Raw genomic sequence first — 23,723 nt, 5'->3', positions numbered from 1 at the left:
TATAATTTTCTCCGATACCAAGGTTCTTTGCAAACTCACGGGTTTTTATCAGAGATTTGTTCACGAGGCAATTCAGATCTCCAAACACAGACACAATTTCAACTGAGAAGATGGTTTCAAATTAAGCAACCATTGGAAAGATGTTCTAAATCGAACCAAACATTAAACTAATTTTCAATGGTACAGTATATTTTTCAAGTAGTTGGACCCCAAACTTTCGCAGCTTCTTAAAAATTCCCTTTTCACACCACCAGCATGTGGACTCTACCTTGCCCCCTCGCCAGCCTGCACATGCTCACCCCCTCCCCACCTTTCATCATGCTAAGTCCGCCTATTAAATGCAAATGTTTATGTTAATTCCTTTGTCAAGGCACTTTAATTCCTCTCACACAGCTTAAAGGTCGCGGTCTGAGCTTGGCTGTGTTTCACTCCAGCGCTGTCCTCGAGACAGTCTGGTCCCTTCACCTGATGAAGGCCGCTTGTGTTGTGGCCGAAACGTCGTGATTTTTGTTTTATTTTTTACCTACGTGACTTTACCGAATAGAACCAAAGCGTATGGATCTTTGCAGTCACGAAAGCTTCAAATCTAGAACATCAATGATTCTCGCTTTAACAATTATTATTCTCGCTTTAACATTTATGATGGGTGATTATGTCAGGTCTCTGGATTCAGATCTCACCGCAGGCTACAGCTCGTCATTACAACAATGATGCACGAATTTAGGAATGAAGCACTTGGAACCTGTTTTTAATCTAAGCAACTTTAATCTCACTCTAACATCCACCTCTTATCAACAGGAATTAATAGCAACGACAGTAGCAATGCGAATATATGTTCTCGTCAATCCGTACTAAATAACATAAAAAAAAACCAAGTATTGGCTAATATTCACGATCACGTGATACAAAATAATAGGCGGACCCTAAAATAGCAATATTCGTAGGGAATGCGTGTCCAAAGTTACGCATATCAAATGGTCAGAAAACACATTAAAGATCGGATCTCGCGATCACGTGATCAAAGAATGCTTACAGTCTAACCCACAACGACAGTATCAATGTCAGCATACTTGTTAAAAAAATATCCTCATTAAATGTCGAGTAAACATCAAAGTTTAGATTTGTAAAATATCAAAATCATCGTATTCATGCAGGCATATGGGTTCATCAAACAAATGCTTATGAAATGTGGTTGTCCCACCTGATGACGGACGCTTGTGTTACGCCCGAAACGTCGTGACTTTACCGAAAGAACCAAAGAGTGTGGATCCCTGCAGTCACGAAAACTTCAAATCTAGATTAAAACTTAAAATCTAGATTTAAATGCGGAGAACATCAACGATCGAATCTCACAATCACGTGGTTAAACCAGGACAAGAGGCCACGCCTCAAAATGGCAATATTCGCGAAATGCGTTCTCATCAAATGCGTAACACATTCCTGCGGAGGGAGGAACTGGTAGGAACGTTGGGTTGCTCGGTCAATGGCCAGGGTCAACGGCGGCACCACGTGGTGTATTCCGCAAATATGCCCGACTGTGAGGGTGGGCACAAGCCGGCGTGAAGGGTGGGGACCGAGTGGGGACCTGGGATGGTGGAGAGAAAAAAAAGCTGTTCCTCAAAAAAAAGAGTACAATACCCACGAATTGGCGGCTTGTAATGTAGAGATTGAGAGCAGCCGTATACTCCAAACGCATGTTGTTGATTCTCCACGTGGAGGGGAAAATGTCGTGAAGATGGCCGGACGTGGTTGGTGGCCACCCACCCCCTCGTGTGTGCCGTGGCAGCCTTCACCACCCAGCCCCTCCCTCCCCACCCAGCCCCTCCCTCCCAACCCAGCCCCTCCCTCCCCACCCAGCCCCACCCACCCCACCCAGCCCCTCCCTCCCCACCCAGCCCCTCCCCACCCTCCCCTCTCCACCTAGCCCCACCCCGCCCATTTTTGGATGCACGACGGACGGACGGACACAATAATCCCCTGTGGGCTGGTGGAACCAGGAGGTTTGTGGTGTCACAACAGCGAAGCCGCTCCGTCGAAACCGGGCCCGTCGCTGTGCTGCTGCGACCGAGAAGCAACCCGGCTCCCATCACAGCACTTCCCCCGCCCCCCTCCCCCCCCACCTAAACACACACTCAAGTAGGGCCTCATGGGGAGGGGAGGGGGGCACCTGCCCTGAGTTTTTACCCGAGAGGCCCCCTCGTGGGGGTGCTCCACGGTTTCTCAGGGTCAGGGAAATGGCAGGCACCCCCCGCCCCCCCCCCCCCCCCAGGCCAAATGGCACTGCGGCGCCGTGGCTTAACTTAAAATTAAATGACCACGGCGAACTCGCTGAGAACCGCAGTGAGGAGATGCCCAAGACACACACGGACCAGCAGACAGGTGGGGAGCGGGGCAGCGTGGGTTAAGCGTCTCTACCCATGGTGCACCGCGGGCTAGCGTCTCTACCCATGATGCACCGCGGATTAACGGCCCTACCCATGATGCACCGCGGATTAACGGCCCTACCCATGATGCACCGCGGATTAACGGCCTGACCCGTGATGCACTGCGGATGGGCGGTGCGGGGGCTTTGAAAGGAGCATAAAAAGGGACGGTTTGGGGAAGCACGGTGCCATTTTTATTTGACGAGATCAACAGGAGGGAGGGATCGCGGAGCCGTCACCTGACTGTTACTCGCACGTCCGTGAGACGGGGCAGAGAACAGCCAGATTCTGTTTACAGCATCATCTATCCGCGACCTCCATCGCTGCGAGGTCGGACCATAAGTACGAGGGAGAGAGGTAAGACAAAGGGACGAAATTCGGAGAGAAAATAGAGGGCAGACAGGTCCATTAAGTATCAGGCAGTAGCGAGATAGGTTAGACCTGTCCTGCTGGTCCGTACTGACACACACAGTCTAGTTCGATACTCGCGGGGAATAAAACCACTAATAGGATAAAGCTGTGTCGTGGTCACTGTGAGTGCGAGGAGGGAGACGGAGTGTTTGGTGTTCGCATACCGGTACGAGTGTGTACAGAGTATTTTGTGTTCGCGCGCATACGCGGCTGTTTGCAGCGAATAAGGGAGTAGAACGTGCTTAGTGTCCGTACCTGTACGATCGTTTACAGTATTGTTCAGCGCGCGCGTACCTACACGAATATTTTCGGTGGTGCCCAGCGCTCGCGTACCTGCGCAATAGCCTACAGTAGCGCTTTGCGCTCGCGTGCCTGTGTGACGGGGTGGCGAGCACGCACTCGCGCGATTGTCTAATAGCGAATTAAGCGCCTGGCGTGCACGAATACGCAGCTGTGTAAACAGCCCGTTAAATCGGAGCAAAGTAATCGCGGCGTGTTTGTTTTTGCTTAAGCGCGTGGAGCGTGGGTGGGAGGGAATCCCACGGGGGCGCGCCGCGCCTGTTTATTCCCGTGCAGGACGGGGTTTTACTTTGCGAGCGCGCTCACCGCGACACGCCACAGTTGAACAGGGTAGCGCATCGCATCGCAAGCGCAAAGCGTACGAGCTGCCAATTAAGCTACGCAAACGCAGTCGACATCCCAGGCAGAGGTACAGGGGGGGCGAGGCATTAGGGGTCGGTAGTCTGGACCTGACAGAGCAGCCGGGGGGTAGCAGTATGAATGGAACAGGGGAGTCGGTGGGCAACGGCCCCGACAATTCAGTGATGGCGGGGGACGGTAGCCCCCACAGGTTCCTACCAGTAAGAGTTTGAAAATGTCAACGATCGGATCTCACAATCACGTGATTAAAATAAAATAATAGGCTGTCTCATGGTAACGCGACCATAGGGGACGTCCATAAATGACGTCACGCGATTTTGGACGATTTTTGACCCCCCCCTCCTCGTCACACGGCGTCACAAAAAGTCAGACCCCTCCCCTCAAATATGACGTCACAAGCTCTGCCCCCCCCCCAAAAAAAAACCATATTTCCATTTTGAAAATAAAACATGCTTCAAATGGCTTTAAACTATTGTCATTGTAGTGCGTATTTAATGTGGCGCTGCACAGTGATGTAGGAGAAAACATTTATTAAAAAGTCTATTTAATTAAGTAGAACGTGTTGTCTAAATTTATTTAAAGTTGTGCATTTTGATGTGACGTCACATTTCTCAACCCCCCCCCCTCGTCACACATCGTCACAAATGTCTGACCCCCCCCCCCCCCCACTAGGTGCGTGACATAATTTATGGACGGCCCCATACACAATTCCCTTGTTATGGTGTGTGAGGCATGCAAGCTGATATTCTTCTTGGCCCACAACCTTTACAAGCTACAGTTAAAAAGTAGTGAGTGGAAAGTTCTTTCTTCTTTCTGAACAATACCTCAAGTCCCACAACGATGTGTCGAACGTGCAGGCTTCGTCCACACTTGTAGTGAGCTCGCGGCCCCGCTGCTCGCTGCTCCTTCGCACCGTTGTCTGTGCATCGTGCTCGCTCCACGCTGGAGGTTGCTCGGGGCTCCCGAGTCGGCACGCTCGTGGTCAGCCGTTAGCTGCTGCGTTGCACGGCTTGCAGGTGATCTGCACGCCGGGCTCGATCTGCAGTTGGAGTGCTCTGTGGCCACGCTGCTCCTCGTTCCTTCTCAGCAGCGGCCTGCTTCGCGCGAGCACCCTTGGTGCCCCCCCTCCCTCTGAAGGTCGCCTGATGTGCGCCGCTGTCTCACTGCTCTGAACTCTCTCCAGAACTCATCAAAACTCTTATCATGAGAGTATCAGTCACTTGGTCAATATAACTTTTCCAGCCAATAGCTTTGATCACATTTCATGCACACTCGATATTCATATTCTTGAGTCTTTCGGTAAAGTCATCGTAGATAGGTTCAAAGCAAATAACAAAAAACGACAACGTTTTGATCGCAACACAAGCAATCATCATCAGGAGAAAAAATAGCGGGAAAGCTGCTGACGCAGGCTGTTTTAAAGGTTTCAAATGGGTGTAGCCCAAGGGTCATGAGCGAAGTGGGCGGGGCTAGTGATGTTAAAGTGAGACATTTGCATGTCAATGTAAGATCAGAGAGCTGCCTCCACGACGACGACACTGCTGAGCTGGCCATTGCAATGTGAGAGATTAGCATGTCAATGTAAGATCGCAGAGGCACCACCACATCGAGGAAAATGAGCAATGGTGGCTGTGTCAGGGAGGCTGACCCCCGTCTCCCCATTCATCTGGGATCCACTGCTCCCCTCTTCCGTGTCCTGGGGAGGGCCACTGCCCACCGACTCCCACCCCCTCGCTGCGGCCCCTCGGGGCATGATTTAAATGGCTGTATGAACAACCTCGTGGGTACGCCGCCGTGCACATCTCGCGCACGCTAACCAAAGGTCGCACGAACAATCTCACGCATCCTCGTACAAATTCCGCCGCCGCTCACCACACGCACTCGCTAACCACGAGCCACACAGTGGCGAGCGCACACACGCGGGCAAAATACACGCTCGTGCGCAAACACAGGAAACCACAACGGGGAGGCCAAAGCACCATGCACCCCTCTCCGCAATCACAGGGACAACACGACAAGGTTTATTGACTACTGGCGATTTATTCTCCGCGAATAATGAAGCTAAACTACCCGTGTCAGTGTGGGCCAGCAGGGCAGGTCCAACCTATCTCCCGGCGGTCTGGGACTCAATCTGTCCCGTTTCTCCCTAATCGCTCTTTCTAAGGAATATTCCCCTTTACCTCACCTCTCTCTTACATACTCACGGTTCGCCTCCGAGGTGCATGAAGCCGTGAAAAGGCGAGGCTGTACGTAGTCCTTGCTGGGAACATGGCCTGGCTGTGCTGCGACTCGTCTCACGGACGATCCAGTAGCAGGCACGATGACTCCTCCGCTCCTTGACTCCAGAAGAATCCGAATCCCTACCACTACCTCCTCTCCCCTTTTTATTGTACTTACATCAAAGGTAAAATGCCGCTAATCCGCTGGCCTCTCGTCCAATCAGGAGCCTCGGATTTCCCGCTCCTCGCTAATACGATCGGTGCTCTCTCCGACGTCCGCTTTTTACACATGCTGTGCAAGGGGAGGGCCCCCTGCCTTCCCGCCGCTCGCTACTCCGGCCCACCTCCTACCTGCCTGCTGACCCGTGTGTGTTTTGGGTGTTTCCTATCCGTGGTGGCTCAGCAGCCCCGTCGTGACCAGGTAATTACAACCCAAGTCACGGCGCCACGGGGCACGCTATCCTCGGGGGAGGTCGCCCAATTTCCTGGTCGCAGGAAACCGTGAAGTTTGGTCCCATGAGAGGGCTTCTGGGTGAAAACCTGTCGGCCACGTGACCTCCCCTCGGGGCTCTATGTGTGTGTGTGTGTTCATGTGGGGAGTGGTGAGGGAAGAGCAGCGTCGGCCCCGTCGCTCGGAGGTGGCGGCGTTGCGGCCACGGAATCGGCAGGACGGCTTCGCTGCTGCGGCATCACAGTGATAGGCATGGCTCCGACGGAGCGGCTTCGCTGCTGTGACACCACAGCTGTGTTAGTGAGAAATTTAACCTGTTAATGTCAAGACACTTAATCTGTTAATGTCAAACCAGAGATTCGAAAATAACTGCAAACATCAGCAGAGAGGATGGAAACATCACAGCCAGTTATGACTTAAGCTGGTTAATAACGTCCTTCCAATGATTGCTCAGTTTGTACCCATCTTCTCGGTTGAAATTGTGTCTGTGTATATATCTGGACGGCTTCATGAACGAATCTTTGTTGATAGCCAGTAGTTTTGCAGAGTACCTTCGTCGTGGAAAAAATAATTCCATGTGTGCCCACAGCATTAAAACAATGATCAGCCACAGCCGAGGTATTGGTCCTACCGTGTTTCAGATCCGCCTTATGTTCATGAACACGGTCTGAGACATGTCGCTTAGTTTCCCCAATGGTACTACTGCTGCAGGCACAACTTACTTTTGTAGACACCGGGGTATTGCATGTCAGGGATCACATCCTTCACAGATGGGATCAGATCACGAATTTGTTCTAGATTCAAAGCTTCGTGACTGCAAGGATCCATACTCTTTGGTTCTATTGGGTATTGGGCATTACCTACGTGACTTTACCCAATAGAACCAAAGCGTATTGATGTACTGTGTTGAATCGAACCTGGATTTTGTGTTTGCTCATGATTTTGGAAATATTTTCGGTGACCCCTGCTATGTATGGAAAGGTGATGGTTTTGATTGGGTCCTCAGATAGGTCTTTTCCAACGGTTGGGGTGATGGCTTTACGGATTGTGTAGTCTGAATATACATTCATCTTGAGGGCTTGGTGTACGTGCTCCAGTTCACTGGCTAGGTGGTGATGGTCGGAAATACGAGCTCTATGGTATAGAGTTTTTACGAGGGAATTCTTCTGAGCTGGATGGTGGTGGGATGTTGACTGTTGTGTTAGCCGATTCTCTGGGTTGTTTTGCATTATATTTCTATTTTTGCTATATAGTTGTCCCTCACTATAACGCGGTTTACCTTTCGCGGCCTCGCTGTTTCGCGGATTTTTTTAGTGTAATTTTGCATGCTTTTTTTTCCTGCGTACAGTATGAACGCGCATTGTGTTTGGCGTCCTGATTGGCTAAGGGAGAACTGCACATGTGTTCTGCGTCCTGATTAGCTAAGAAAGTACAGAATGCGTTCGGCTAGCCAGATTTACCAAAATGTTTGGGCTTGAAAACAGGTTTTGATCTTTGGTTTTTCATTTACTAATATTGTACTTATTTTTTAAATCTGCGAAAGTTTGAACTTTGAGAGTGTTTAAATAAGAGAGAAATGTGAGAAAATGTTAATGCCTGTCTGAGAAAAGTGTATAAAAGTGTGTGGTTATGGGGTTTTACGGCCTTAAAACATGTATAATAATTGTAAAAAATAAAGCTGATTACTTCGCGGATTTCGTCTATTGCGGGTTATTTTTAGAACGTATCCCCCGCGATAAACGAGGGACCACTGTATTTGTTTTCTCGTTCATTCGTACCTGATGATGGTTGCTTGTGTTGCAATCGAAACGTCGTCTTATATTATTTAATTTATTTTCTTTCTACGTGACTTTACCGAAAGAACCAAAGAGTAATTCCTGCAGTCACGAAAGCTTCGAATCTAGTTTGAACCACCCTCTACAGGGAGTATTTGCTGTGTTTGTTTCACACTTACCTTCTAATTTAGCAATCTTTGGAAGAACGTTAATCAACCAGGCTATGCGTTACCTGTGTGTTAACCGACTCTCTATTGTTGCATTCCATTACACTTCCTAATTTTACTGAATTTTATTTCTCCGTCCTTGTTTGTAAGTCTCTTGTCCAGGGTCATCTGCCCGCTATAGACAGGAATTCCACACAACTCCCCGTGCTTGTTTGTAAGTCTATTGTCCAGGTTCATCCGCTATGTGCTATGTGCTTGTTTGTTTTGAAGTCCAGTGTCGCTCCTCCACCCGCTATGGGCAGGAATTCCAAACAACTCTCATTGTTTTTTACCCCAAATCCCCCCCCCCCCCTCTGCCCCACCCCCCTCTCTATTTAAAGCCACAACACAGAGGTGTTGTCTTTCTGTGTGTCTATGTGTGTGTCCCTCTCTGTGTGTCTCTGTGTGTTCTTTCTCTACTTGTGTCTTTCTATGTCTCCGTGTCTGTGTTTTGTCTCTCTCTCAAATGTAGCATTCTTTGGAAGAACGTTAATCAACCAGGTAGGATGTTGACTGCGTTATATTTCTTAGTTTGCTATGTTTGTTTTCTCATTCATTCGTACCTGATGATGGTTGCTTATGTTGCAATCGAAACGTCGTCTTCTATTATTATTTATTTTATTTTCTTTCTCCGTTACTTTACCGAAAGAACCAAAGAGATATTCAGAGTCTCTCAGCGCAGAACTCAACACTTAGCAACACAGTGCCTAGCTCATGTGGTTAATTACCTAGGACACATTTATGGCCCAACATTCTCCTCTCATCTTTGCACACGTGGTGCATTCAGCGGGTCAGCCTGAGTTAATTCCTGGTTCTGGCTCCGCAGACCTCTTGGCGCCTTATGCCATAACCCCTATAAACTTCCCTCCCACTGGAAGGTCATCTTGCGATTTGTGTGGTCAGTTTTTAGTGGACCTTTTGATATGGCTGCCTGGATATCCTGAGCCAGTGATTGTCATCTCGGCTATACTTTCTCCCTTCCTACAGACGTCATCTCAAGGCTTGTGGAGGCAGATTTTCTTAATTGCCCCTGAGTGTGGTGCGTGTCTGCAGTCTTGTTTATTGTGAAACGGCCTCCCCCCGCCCCCTCTTTAGGTCGGCTCATCCTTAAAATGAATTCCTGCTGCCGCATGCAATGACAGCCACTGGGAATACAAATACGGTTGGGCAGGCTCTAGTTATACCCCTGGAATACATATTCTATTCTGGTCGTGGATAAATGACAATTCCTATTATGTATATCTTCTGATTGATCCTTTCGTTCAATACTTCAATATGAAATTTTCATAATTCGTTATCAAGTTTATTTGCCTAACCCAGATCTCATGGCACTCATGTATAGATAGGTGGATGTTAATAAAACATGCAAATAGTCGTATTCAAAACCTCCTGTTTGAGGCCAGGATGCTTCAGAATTTTCATATGCATGGTTGGCACTTGAACGTTTCAACTTCCAGGCACTGCAGTTTGTTTAATTCAGAAAGTGAAATGGCAAGGGACATTCTTGTCCCTTTGTCCTGTATTTGCCTTCGGGTGGGCAGCGAATTTATGGTGTTTTGCCATGGGTCCTCCCTTGCTTCTCGGAAATTCCCTGGGTCACTCTTTGCATTATTATTAAGTTTACCTGATTATCGCACACCGTATTGCATGAGAGTAATTGTTAATGAAAATATACAAAATAGGCATATAACAATACATTCTATCAAGTTAACATTTACTACCATGATGTTTGAAAATGTTATTTTGAGGTGGTGGTCAATCCAACTTTACAACTTTTCCAAGCCAAAGTTTGTGGATAATTAACCTCCAGATGCCGGTCTCTTTTTTGTGAGGAACACTGCACCTTATTTGTGTGGAATTTGTATATTCTCCCCCTGTACGAGTTTACTCCGGGTCCTCCAGTATTCTCCCTACTCGTCTTCAGAAATGTTGAGACTTTCTTATATCAGGGAAATCAGATAACCATGCACACAGCAAAGGTACATAGACCGGTGTCCTCTTTCGGACAATATATTTATAGGCCAAGCAAATGTTGTGGAATATTCCAATTGGATGCTTATTTGCATGAACCATGAACATATGTTCAGAAGTGCTCAATTAACTTTCTTGGGCCCTCTATAATCTACTTATTCTCACTGCAACTTAACGTAGCATTTCTAGAGAACCACAGAAAACTTTAGATCAAAGCCTATGATAACATCAATAGGCCAGGGCTCTGGGTTGTTCTTAGTGGTTTCAGGGTACCTGAATCTCTGCTGACAATCATTAAGGACCTTAATGATGGTGGGCAGGCCCGGGAAAAGCTACGTGGCCAGGAGTCAGAGCCATTCCCTATTCACCTTGGATTGCCACAAGGATATCCTCTAGGTCCAACATTATTTGACATATTATGAGACCTTCTTTGCCAGTAACAAGATATAGGAATAGGTTTTACCCTTTTAACTGGCACAAAAACTGACACCTTTATTCAAGGCATCATGTTTGCAGTAACCACAACACAAGCAGTCAAAATGCAAACAAAAAAGACAACTCTGATAATAATATGCACTGTCCTTGAATTTGATTGGTCCACACCCGAGACGGCTTTTCTTAGAGCCTAGTCTCCATTGGTGTTGGACCAGAAGACGCCAAAAGGCGTACAACTCAAAAACAGCGCACTATCAGAGTATTGAGGGCTCGGGGTGAGCATTTACATTACGCCTTTTGGCGTCTTCTGGTCCAACACCAATGGAGACTAGGCTCTAAAAAAAGCCGTCTCGGGTGTGGACCAATCAAATTCAAGGACAGTGCATATTATCAGAGTTGTCTCTTTTGTTTGCATTTTGACTGCTTGTGTTGTGGTTATTGCAAACATGATGCGTTGAATAAAGGTGTCAGTTTTTGTGCCAGTTAAAAGGGTGAAACCTATTCGTATATTACTTGACATATTTTTCTATCACGTAGTTGGACAATCCTTCCATGGCTGTACCACATAAATGTCAATCTCGTACAGATACAATTTGAGGCCAATCGATGCCCGGGTATGGTCGAGGGATGGTACCCGATTGGGTCAAATACGTTATGTATGATTGTTGCTCATTCAGAGAAGGATTTTGATGCGCTGCTGCTGAAGCTAGAGCGTGCTATTAAGAGGTCAGACCTTAACAACAACCCCACCACAACTAAACACTTGCCTGTGTATTTTGTATAATTGAACACTCCACCCCCTTAACCTCCCATTGGTAATGGGGCAGTTGTGGTGAGAGTGGGGAAGTTTCTACATCTGGACAGTGTGCTTATGGCCAGCTCCGGTTCGACAGCAGCAGTCACAATCTAAATCAGTTGGATGGAATTTTCTTTTCATCAGCTGCGTGACGCTGTGTGGAAGCTACCTGGCCTGTCGCTGCATACGAAGCTCCGGGTCTTTTCGGCCACAGTTTATGCCTTCCCTTGGTTATGCTTGCAAAACATGGAACCCTCTAAAAGAACGTTTGTGCTTGTGTATTGTCAGTGATTCGGAGACGTGGTTTGTAGGAGGCACCTTCTATATTAACAGCTGGATAGTAAGGCTAGTAGTGTGTATATAGCGTTGTAGCGGCAGAAGAGAGGTACTGCAGGTGCGGGACCTCTTCCTAGCACTGGTGTGTATAAGTGATGGGTTGGGCCCCTAGGGGGCATGGTCCTAGCGCCAGTGAGAGAGGCTGTGTGAGGACATGGTACTCCAGCTGAACTCGGGCAGGGCACGTGACCGGACGAGGAGATAAACGGGGGCCAGGGGGAATGTGACGGGCTGCGTAACCAGAGCCCCGACTCTACCAGAAAGATCTGGAAAGGGGGCGTGGCCAAGGGCGGACCCAGGCTACGCCAGGGCCGATAATAGGTGAGTCATGTGGATGCTCGGGGCTCGTCTTTGGGAATGGATTCAGCGGGCTACGCCTACAATCTCCGGGGCCTCAGCGTGGACCTGAAAGCATGTGGCTGTCTGGATCCGAGCAGGTAGGCATCCTGTCGAGTGGCTGTGAATAGCCGTAGTGGTCACCGCCGTATATAGTCTTGCTATTGAATGGTTATGTGTTGGCCCATCGTGGTCAACACCCTAAGTAGTTATCTAGTGGAAGTTGTGTTGTTCAAGGAATGAACGTGTTGCCTACAAGTCTTGGCGTGTGCCTGAATAGAACCCACTACAAATATAGTAAATGTCTAGTCATGAAAATTTGGTTCTTACCATTTATTAAAAAATATTCATATTCACATTGATTTACAGAACCATTCAAACAACTTTTAAATTTAAAATAGTTTTTTTGTATTTAGTTTGTTATCCTTCCCCTGCACCTCCAATTAGTAGGGTTGGCTATGTACACTGCAAAAACAGTTAAAATATTTACACAAATAGACTAAGTGATGATTATTGCACTAGAACATGAACAGACTAAGATACACGGCATGAAGGTATGCAGAATCAAGCTGTAAAATGTCCCCTTATCCCCTCCTCTCCCTTGACATCTACCAAGGTAATTGGTCCAGTGTTCTCCGTGCTTGAGCTGAATGTGGACCAACCGCAAGACAACCTCGATGCCACACTGCCTCTCGCGACCTCCTCCTTCTCTTGATGTCGCTTTTTCATTGCCGACTTCTTCTCGCACCAACGCCTCAACCACGTGGCCTCCTTCCTCCCCGTCTTTAGTCTCGAGGCCTTCTCCTCCTGTCGCTCCTTTGGTAGCTGTTTGATTTGCCACTGCTTGTTTCGTTCAGCCTTGATTCTGAGTCGGTTTCTCGCCTTCTCTCTCTGTACCTTCATATCTTGCATTACCGCCCCACTTTTGTCCAGTCTCCCTCGCCTGGCCTTCTTCTCTTGGCTGTCTTGTTCTACCTCCTTATTCTCTGCTGTATCCGAGACTGCATTCTCCACACATCTGCAGCTCAACGTGGACCACCAGAGAGACATCCTCATCCTGATGCTGCCTCTTGAGACTTCCTCCTCTTCCATGTCTTGACATCGCTTCTTCTTTGCCGTCTTTTTCTCCCGCGGTAGCCTCAACTGTGTGGCCTTCTTCCTCCCCCCTCTTTAGTCTCGAGGCCTTCTCCGTGTGTCGCTGCTTTTCCAGCTCTTTGATCCGCCACCGCCTGAGTCGAGTGACCTCAATTCTGCGTCGGTTTCTGGCTGTGTCCCTTTTCAGGTTCAGATCTTGTTATCAACACTCCGCATGTCCCTCGTCTTTCTCGCTTTGTCTTCCGCTCTGGACTATCTTGCTCAGTTTCCTTATCCTCTGTCGTTTCCGACACTGCGTTCTCCGAACGCCTCCAGCTGAAAGCGGACCAACCAGCGCGACAACCTCGTCATGAGGATGCTGCCTCTCGGGACATCATCCTGCTCCTTCTCTTGACATCCCTTGTTTGCCACTGCCTCCTCCTGCCAGACCTTGAACTGCTCTATTCCGGTCTCATCCTGCTTTTCCCTCTTTATTCTGGTCTCCTCATTCTCCATCTCGTTTGTGGTCTTCTGCTTCTTCTCCATCTCTCTTGTGGTCTTCTCTTTCTGTGCCTCCTTCTCTTGTGTGGTCTCCTCCTGCTTATCTATTTCGTTCCAGGATCCCTTCTCCTCCTTCTCTCTCGGTTTTGTGATCTTCTTCTCCTGCTTCTTCGTCTCTTTCTTGGTGAACGTCTCCAGCTTATCCCTCTGTTTCCTGGCTTCCTTCTGCTTCTCTTTTCTAATCTTATTTTCCTCCTTCTTCCTCTCTTTCCTGATTTCTATTTCTTCCTTCTTCCTCTCTTTTCTGATCTCCTTCTCCTGCTTTTCCATCTTTATTCTGGTGTTCTTCTCCTGCTTCTCCATATTTTTTCTGTTCTTCTTTTCCTGCTTCTCCATCTCACTTCTGGCCTGCTTTTCCTGCTTCGCCCTCTCTTTTCTGGTTTCCTTATCCTGATTTTCTATCATTATTCTGTTCTTTTTCTTCTGCTTCTCCATTTCGTTTTTGCTCTTCCTGTCCTGCATCTCCATCTCTTTCCTAGTTTCCTTCTCCTGCTTCTCCATCTTTTTTATGGCCTTCATCTCCTGCTTTTTCCTCTCTTTACTGGACTTCTTCCCCTGCTCTCCCTCTCTTTCCTGGTCTTCTCCTGATTCTCCCTCTCTTTCCTGGTCTTCTTCTCCTGCTTCTCCTTCTCTTTACTGGTCTTCTTCTCCTGCTTCTCCCTCTCTTTACTGGTCTTCTTATCCTGCTTCTCCATCTCTTTACTGGTCTTCTTCTCCTGCTTCTCCCTCTCTTTACTGGTCTTCTTGTGTTGCTTCTCCCTCTCTTTACTGGTCTTATTCTCCTGCTTCTCCATCTCTTTACTGGTCTTCTTCTCCTGCTTCTCCCACTCTTTACTGGTCTTCTTCTCCTGCTTCTCCATCTCTTTACTGGTCTTCTTCGCCTGCTTCTCCCTCTCTTTCCTGGTCTTCTTCTCCTGCTTCTCCATTTCTTTACTGGTCTTCTACTCTTGCTTCTCCCTCTCTTTACTGGTCTTCTTCTCCTGATTCTCCATCTCACTTGTGGCCTGCTTTTTCTGCTGTTGTTGATCTTTTGCAGTCTCTTTAGGCCATTGTCTTCCTCTTCCAGCCTCCTCCTCATGGCTCTTCATTTCCACCATCCGGTCTCCTATTCTTCTTCTTTTTGAAGTACAACTTCAAGTCTCAGTCCTTGAGACTGTGTAAGTCTCTGAGCCTTTTTTCGAGTGTTGGGATCTCTATGCGAGTCAGTGGATCGCTATGGGAGTCTATGGCTCTCTATGTGAGACTATGGATGTGGTCACGTAGTTGGCACGGGTCCACATTGCAAGCTGCTCCACCTGTACATATGTAAGAGACAAGTTGCTGTGAGGTCTGGTCCTCGTGTTGCTCACAATGAATCCAACTGGGCCAGTGACGTCACTATTTCCTGTGCGCTCAACTGGACTGTTTAGAGCCACAGGTGGGCGGAGCAATGATGACGTCACATCCGCGGTGTTTATGACGCCTGATTGGCTGGCCGCCAGTGACGTGTCACTTGCGGCAGCCAATCAGGCGGGAACACAAGTATGTGTATATACACGCCTGTTACACGCACACCACTTCATACCCACGGCGCAGCTACTCCACACAAGACAGGGGGTGATGTTGCCTCCACTGAGTGGTGAACGGTGGTTGTTCTAACTATCATGTTGCAAACTTTATTGTTAGCAAAAACTCAAACTCGCATCTTATACACATTTACTGGGTATTTTTAAAACGTTGCTGTGGCAATATGAGTAGAGGAATTTAGATGACACTTGTTTGAATAGACAGAGGACATGTTAAAAGATAGGGACCATATAAATAAAAGTCACTGGCTTCAAGAAATAATTCTGTATAGTAACTCCCTCCATATCGCAAATCTGTTTCATTGTGTACCATAAATAGAACGCTTGACATTGCTTTGACATATTCGTTAGATTATCAAGGTGGGGTAAATTGTAGGCCTATCGAGCCCCTGAACTCTATATATGTGAAGTGGATTCAACTGAGTCGCAGACATACTTCTTGGAGGCAAAACATATTTATTAACACCAACACATAACACAAAGGGGTTACAGCCCCTTTACCAGATAACCTATGGTGGTGGACCACCAGGCTAACTACGCTAGTTGCTGGGAGTAGCTGGGGTCCTCGTCCACGTGTTGGTGACCTCTTATTGGATGTCGAACGAAGATCGTAGATCTTCAGATGATGGCAGCAACGCTGCACCCCGGTCTCCTGTGCGGACCCAGTTTATATGCTGCTGGGTTGTGGCCCTTGGCCACGACCACGTTCGACAAACCTCTTGTTGTAATGTATCACGCGGTAACACCATGGGGGTATTGTGAGTAATGTATCGTGTGGTAACACCGTGGGGATATTGTGAGAAATGTATCACGCGGTAACACCGTGGGAATATTGTGACTAATGCGTCACGTGGTAACACTGTGGAGGTATTGTGAGTAATGTATCACGTGGTAACACTGTGGGGGTATTGTGAGTAATGTATCACGAAGTCACACAGTGGGGGTATTGTGAGTAATGTGTCACGTGGTAACACCGTGGGGCTATTGTGAGGTATGTGTCACGTGGTAACAGAGTAGGGGTATTCTGAATAATATATCACGTGGTAACACCGTTGGGGGTTTTATGAGCAATGCTTCATGTGGTAACACTGTGGGGGTTTTGTGAGTAATCACGTGGTAACATCGTGGGGGTATTGTGAGTAATGCGTCACGTGGTATCACCGTGGGGTATTGCGAGTAATGCGTCACGTGGTAACACCGTGGGGGTATTGTGAGTAATGCATCACGTGGTAACACCGTGGGGGTATTGTGAGTAATACATCACGTGGTAACACCTTGGGGGTATTATGAGTAATATATCACATGGTAACACCATGGGGGTATTGTGAGTCATGCATCACGTGTTAACACCGTGGGGGTATTGCGAGTAATGCATCACGTGGTAACACCGTGGGGGTATTGTGAGTAATGCATCACGTGGTAACACCGTGGGGGTATTGCGAGTAATGCATCACGTGGTAACACCGTGGGGGTATTGCGAGTAATGCATCAACGTGGAAACAACGTGGGGGTATTGAGAGTAATGCATCACGTGGTAACACCGTGGGGGTATTGTGAGTAATGCATCACGCGGTAACACCTTGGGGGTTATTGTGACTAATGGATGACGTGGTAACACTGTGGGGGTATTGTGACTAATGCGTCACATGGTAACACCGTGCGGGTATTGTGAGTAATAACACGTAGGCTTTCGCGACCAATATTATTCATAATTAAGGTTTTTGGGTTAGATCGCGTTTATTTATAAATGTGTCGTAACCCTCCACCACCCGACACGGCCAATCAGCAAAAAAAGTGTCACGTTGACAAAAGACAAATAATTCACTACTTTAGCCCACCGGTGTGTTGAAGAGTGAATCCACATTTACAGTTGTGTACGACGTTTCGCTGGTAAATACATCCAGCATCATCGGGCAATTCGCCAGAATGGTAAAGCCCTCGCTTGCTCCCGGTTTTATATAGAGCAGCAGGGTGACGTCATCACTTAACTCATATCAGGTGCAGTGATTAGAGGCGGAGGGGGGGGGGGTATTGTAATTATATAATCGATTAGTAATCAGTCATTGGTTATGATTAGTAATGAGTTGTAGATTAGTAATTCTTTAAATAAAAATGTAATGTGTATTATTTAATAATACGCTTTCAGGCCGCACTAAGCCGGTAGCTGTCAGAGCGATTAAAGTTATTCTTGTTCCTCTCAATTTCAATGGATTCTCTAATTAGTCTTTGCCAGTAATAATTAGTTTTACACACCACTGCAACATTGTCAAAATCAATTGTGTGTCCTTGTTGACAAGCATGTGCTGCCACTGCGACAGTTGTGTTTGAGATAATTTAATATTTCTCTGATGTTCTTTTAGTCTTACGCTGATGTTACGTCCCGTCTGCCCAATGTAGCAGCTGCCACATGAACAATTAATCTGATATACACCTTCTGTTGATAGTTTAGGTAATGCGTCTTTAGTGCAAGATACTAGTTTTTGAATTTTGTGTACTGTACCAAATCTTACTGTAATGTTTTGCTTTTGCAAAACACGGGCTAATTTGTCAGTTACTCCTGAGATATATGGAATTTTTATTGTTTTAACAATCTGGTCGCTTTCAGCAGTATTGCTTTGCGATCGTGATTTGGCATTCAGTGCTCTGTTAATTTGAGCATTATTGTAGCCATTCTGTCGCAGTGCGTCTTTAACGTGTTTAATCTCTCTCACTAGACTCTCACCATCTGACACTGTTTTAGCCCGATGTATGAGCGTCTTGATAAGAGAGGATTTCTGAGCTGGATGATGATGTGTTTCTGCATTCAGATAGGCATCAGTGTGCGTTTGCTTTCTGTAAACGCTGTGTGTTATTTTACCGTTTAGGCCATGTCCAAGCAAACTATCTAGGAATGGGAGTGTGTTATTCACCTCCATTTCCATGGTGAACTGGATGGCCGGGTTTTGTGCATTGAGATGATTCAGAAAATCATTAAGTGTATCTTTACCATGTGGCCAGACAACCAAAGTGTCATCCACATACCTAAACCAAAAGGATGGTTTTAATGTGCTCGAGGCAAGTGCTCTTATTTCAAAGTTTTCCATGTACAAATTTGCTATAGCAGGGGATAAAGGAGAACCCATTGCTGCTCCTTCCTTTTGTTTAAAGAAATCCCCTCTCCATAAGAAGTAAGTGTTATTTAAACAATGGCCAGCAAGTTTCGGAATATCTTTTGGTAAACCGGTATTCTTTACTAGCGTATCAAGTAATTTAAGCGATTCATCCACTGGAACCTTAGTGAATAGAGAAATCACATCAAAACTTACCAGAATATCATCAGGAGTAAGTTTAATATCTTTAATCACATTCACAAGATGTTCTGAATTTTTTTATGAATGAAGATGTCTTACCGATGTAGGGCTGTATTTGTTTGGTTATATATTTTGCTAATTGATATGTGGCGGAGCCAATTGTACTGACTATGGGTCGTAATGGGATGCCGATTTTATGAATCTTTGGTAGCCCATAGAGTCTAGGTGGTTTTGAGGCCCTTGGCTTAATTAGGTATTGCTCATTTTTAGGGATTAATGAATTTGCAATTATTGCAGTGGTCTTACGTTCTAAAGTATAAGTTGGATCTCGTTTAATTTTAATGTAGGTACTTTCCTCTAGTAAATTTCTAATTTTATTATCATAATCTGCTCGTGACATCACTACAGTAGTGCGGCCTTTATCAGCTGCTAGGATTTGGATATCCTTATTTACACGCAGCTCTCTTAAGGCTTTTGCCTCGTTAGAGCTAATATTTACTTTTGGAACTTTGCTAGAGTAAAGTACCTACATTAAAATTAAACGAGATCCAACTTATACTTTAGAACGTAAGACCACTGCAATAATTGCAAATTCATTAATCCCTAAAAATGAGCAATACCTAATTAAGCCAAGGGCCTCAAAACCACCTAGACTCTATGGGCTAACAAAGATTCATAAAATCGGCATCCCATTACGACCCATAGTCAGTACAATTGGCTCTGCCACATATCAATTAGCAAAATATATAACCAAACAAATACAGCCCTACATCGGTAAGACATCTTCATTCATAAAAATTTCAGAACATCTTGTGAATGTGATTAAAGATATTAAACTTATTCCTGATGATATTCTGGTAAGTTTTGATGTGATTTCTCTATTCACTAAGGTTCCAGTGGACGGATCGCTTAAATTACTTGATACACTAGTAAAGAATACCGGTTTACCAAAAGATATTCCGAAACTTGCTGGCCATTGTTTAAATAACACTTACTTCTATAGAGAGGGGATTTCTTTAAACAAAAGGAAGGAGCAGCAATGGGTTCTCCTTTATCCCCTGCTATAGCAAATTTGTACATGGAAAACTTTGAAATAAGAGCACTTGCCTCGAGCACATTAAAACCATCCTTTTGGTTTAGGTATGTGGATGACACTTTGGTTGTCTGGCCACATGGTAAAGATACACTTAATGATTTTCTAAATCATCTCAATGCACAAAACCCGGCCATCCAGTTCACCATGGAAATGGAGGTGAATAACACACTCCCATTCCTAGATATTTTGCTTGGACATGGCCTAAGCGGTAAAATAACACACAGCGTTTACAGAAAGCAAACGCAAACTGATGCCTATCTGAATGCAGAATCACATCATCATCCAGCTCAGAAATCCTCTCTTATCAAGACGCTCATACATCGGGCTAAAACAGTGTCAGATGGTGAGAGTCTAGTGAGAGAGATTAAACACGTTAAAGACGCACTGCGACAGAATGGCTACAATAATGCTCAAATTAACAGAGCACTGAATGCCAAATCAAGATCGCAAAGCAATACTGCTGAAAGCGACCAGATTGTTAAAACAATAAAAATTCCATATGTCTCAGGAGTAACTGACAAATTAGCCCGTGTTTTGCAAAAGCAAAACATTACAGTAAGATTTGGTACAGTACACAAAATTCAAAAACTAGTATCTTGCACTAAAGACGCATTACCTAAACTATCAACAGAAGGTGTACATCGGATTAATTGTTCATGTGGCAGCTGCTACATTGGGCAGATGGGACGTAACATCAGCGCAAGACTAAAAGAACATCAGAGAAATATTAAATTATCTCAAACACAACTGTCGGCAGTGGCAGAACATGCTTGTCAACAAGGACACTCAATTGATTTTGACAATGTTGCAGTGGTGTGTAAAACTAATTATTACTGGCAAAGTCTAATTAGAGAATCCATTGAAATTGAGAGGAACAAGAATAACTTTAATCGCTCTGACAGCTACCGGCTTAGTGCGGCCTGGAAGCGTATTATTAAATAAAACACATTACATTTTTATTTAAAGAATTACTAATCTACAACTCATTACTAATCATAACCAATGACTGATTACTAATCGATTATATAATTACAATACCCCCCCCCCTCCGCCTCTAATCACTGCACCTGATATGAGTTAAGTGATGACGTCACCCTGCTGCTCTATATAAAACCGGGAGCAAGCGAGGGCTTTACCATTCTGGCGAATTGCCCGATGATGCTGGATGTATTTACCAGCGAAACGTCGTACTCAAACTGTAAATGTGGATTCACTCTTCAACACACTGGTGGGCTAAAGTAGTGAATTATTTGTCTTTTGTCAACGTGACACTTTTTTTGCTGATTGGCCGTGTCGGGTGGTGGAGGGTTACGACACATTTATAAATAAACGCGATCTAACCCAAAAACCTTTATTATGACTTATATTGGTCGCGAAAGCCTACGTGTTAAACTGACTAACCTCTATGTGGAGGATACTTTTCTTAAAACCAGAAAATTGGAGAAGCTTCGCATTAAGCGGATGAAATTGATATCTTCACTGGCGTTCCTCAAAAGGTGCAGAGATTCAAAGGTAATACCAAACGCAGTTAAAATAACACATCACATAAAGTCTTCTAAAGCTAACCAAATACTACACAAAGCTAGCGAATTATTATTAATAGAGAGAATACAGCACAATAGGAGTGAATTATCTTACATTTCGGAATCGCTAAAGCAGTTACACTTAGATATAAGCAATAATGTATCTATGCATTATAGGAATATAATCGATAACATAACACAACAATCGGCTGATAATGTGTTTAAACTAACAAAAACTAACCAAATTAATACATTTTCTAGACTACATAATAAACAAATCCCTACTGAAAACCAAAAATTGAAAAACAAAACTGTACTGAACTTGACCAACACTGTATTAACCGGTGACATGGTCTCTATCCTTTCTTAAAGGCCTTAACTTTGCCGTTACCCCACGCACAATTCCAGTGGATGAGATAATTGCTGAGGTAGAATCAGCAGTTAGACTCCTTCCACATAATGAGGCAGAGATGACTAGACATGAGGTTGCTAAAATAATTGAGAATAGCAAAGTTCCAAAAGTAAATATTAGCTCTAACGAGGCAAAAGCCTTAAGAGAGCTGCGTGTAAATAAGGATATCCAAATCCTAGCAGCTGATAAAGGCCGCACTACTGTAGTGATGTCACGAGCCGATTATGATATTAAAATTAGAAATTTACTAGAGGAAAGTACCTACATTAAAATTAAACGAGATCCAACTAATACTTTAGAACGTAAGACCACTGCAATAATTGCAAATTCATTAATCCCTAAAAATGAGCAATACCTAATTAAGCCAAGGGCCTCAAAACCACCTAGACTCTATGGGCTACCAAAGATTCATAAAATCGGCATCCCATTACGACCCATAGTCAGTACAATTGGCTCTGCCACATATCAATTAGCAAAATATATAATCAAACAAATACAGCCCTACATCGGTAAGACATCTTCATTCATAACAAAAATCAGAACATCTTGTGAATGTGATTAAAGATATTAAACTTACTCCTGATGATATTCTGGTAAGTTTTGATGTGATTTCTCTATTCACTAAGGTTCCAGTGGACGAATCCCTTAAATTACTTGATACGCTAGTAAAGAATACCGGTTTACCAAAAGATATTCCGAAACTTGCTGGCCATTGTTTAAATAACACTTACTTCTTATGGAGAGGGGATTTCTTTAAACAAAAGGAAGGAGCAGCAATGGGTTCTCCTTTATCCCCTGCTATAGCAAATTTGTACATGGAAAACTTTGAAATAAGAGCACTTGCCTCGAGCACATTAAAACCATCCTTTTGGTTTAGGTATGTGGATGACACTTTGGTTGTCTGGCCACATGGTAAAGATACACTTAATGATTTTCTGAATCATCTCAATGCACAAAACCCGGCCATCCAGTTCACCATGGAAATGGAGGTGAATAACACACTCCCATTCCTAGATATTTTGCTTGGACATGGCCTAAACCGTAAAATAACACACAGCGTTTACAGAAAGCAAACGCACACTGATTTCTATCTGAATGCAGAATCACATCAGCATCCAGCTCAGAAATCCTCTCTTATCAAGACGCTCATACATCGGGCTAAAACAGTGTCAGATGGTGAGAGTCTAGTGAGAGAGATTAAACACGTTAAAGACGCACTACAACAGAATGGCTACAATAATGCTCAAATTAACAGAGCACTGAATGCCAAATCACGATCGCAAAGCAATACTGCTGAAAGCGACCAGATTGTTAAAACAATAAAAATTCCATATATCTCAGGAGTAACTGACAAATTAGCCCGTGTTTTGCAAAAACAAAATATTACAGTAAGATTTGGTACAGTACACAAAATTCAAAAACTAGTATCTTGCACTAAAGACGCATTACCTAAACTATCAACAGAAGGTGTATATCGGATTAATTGTTCATGTGGCAGCTGCTACATTGGGCAGACGGGACGTAACATCAGCGTAAGACTAAAAGAACATCAGAAAAATATTAAATTATCTCAAACACAACTGTCGGCAGTGGCAGAACATGCTTGTCAACAAGGACACTCAATTGATTTTGACAATGTTGCAGTGGTGTGTAAAACTAATTATTACTGGCAAAGACTAATTAGAGAATCCATTGAAATTGAGAGGAACAAGAATAACTTTAATCGCTCTGACAGCTACCGGCTTAGTGCGGCCTGGAAGCGTATTATTAAATAATACACATTACATTTTTATTTAAAGAATTACTAATCTACAACTCATTACTAATCATAACCAATGACTGATTACTAATCGATTATATAATTACAATACCCCCCCCCCTCCGCCTCTAATCACTGCACCTGATATGAGTTAAGTGATGACGTCACCCTGCTGCTCTATATAAAACCGGGAGCAAGCGAGGGCTTTACCATTCTGGCGAATTGCCCGATGATGCTGGATGTATTTACCAGCGAAACGTCGTACTCAAACTGTAAATGTGGATTCACTCTTCAACACACCGGTGGGCTAAAGTAGTGAATTATTTGTCTTTTGTCAACGTGACACTTTTTTTGCTGATTGGCCGTGTCGGGTGGTGGAGGGTAACGACACATTTATAAATAAACGCGATCTAACCCAAAAACA

At 45.0% G+C, this 23,723-nt stretch overlaps 1 protein-coding gene across 1 annotated transcript; it reads right to left on the bottom strand.

The window, feature by feature from the left end:
- Positions 1-10,686: 10,686 nt before the first annotated feature.
- LOC142905837 (uncharacterized) lies at positions 10,687-14,182 on the bottom strand. Its single transcript, XM_076053073.1, has one exon. It carries the CDS (start codon positions 14,171-14,173, stop codon positions 13,385-13,387), a length of 789 nt encoding a protein of 262 aa, XP_075909188.1. The 5' UTR covers positions 14,174-14,182; the 3' UTR covers positions 10,687-13,384.
- Positions 14,183-23,723: the final 9,541 nt, after the last annotated feature.

The sequence above is a fragment of the Petromyzon marinus genome, chromosome 59, assembly GCF_048934315.1.
Source record: "Petromyzon marinus isolate PM22_M1 ecotype Great Lakes invasive population chromosome 59, UKy_Petmar_22M1.pri1.0, whole genome shotgun sequence".
NCBI classification, from domain to species: domain Eukaryota; kingdom Metazoa; phylum Chordata; class Hyperoartia; order Petromyzontiformes; family Petromyzontidae; genus Petromyzon; species Petromyzon marinus.
The sequence above is the reverse complement of the archived record's forward strand: the minus strand, read 5'-3'. Positions and strand labels throughout refer to the sequence as shown.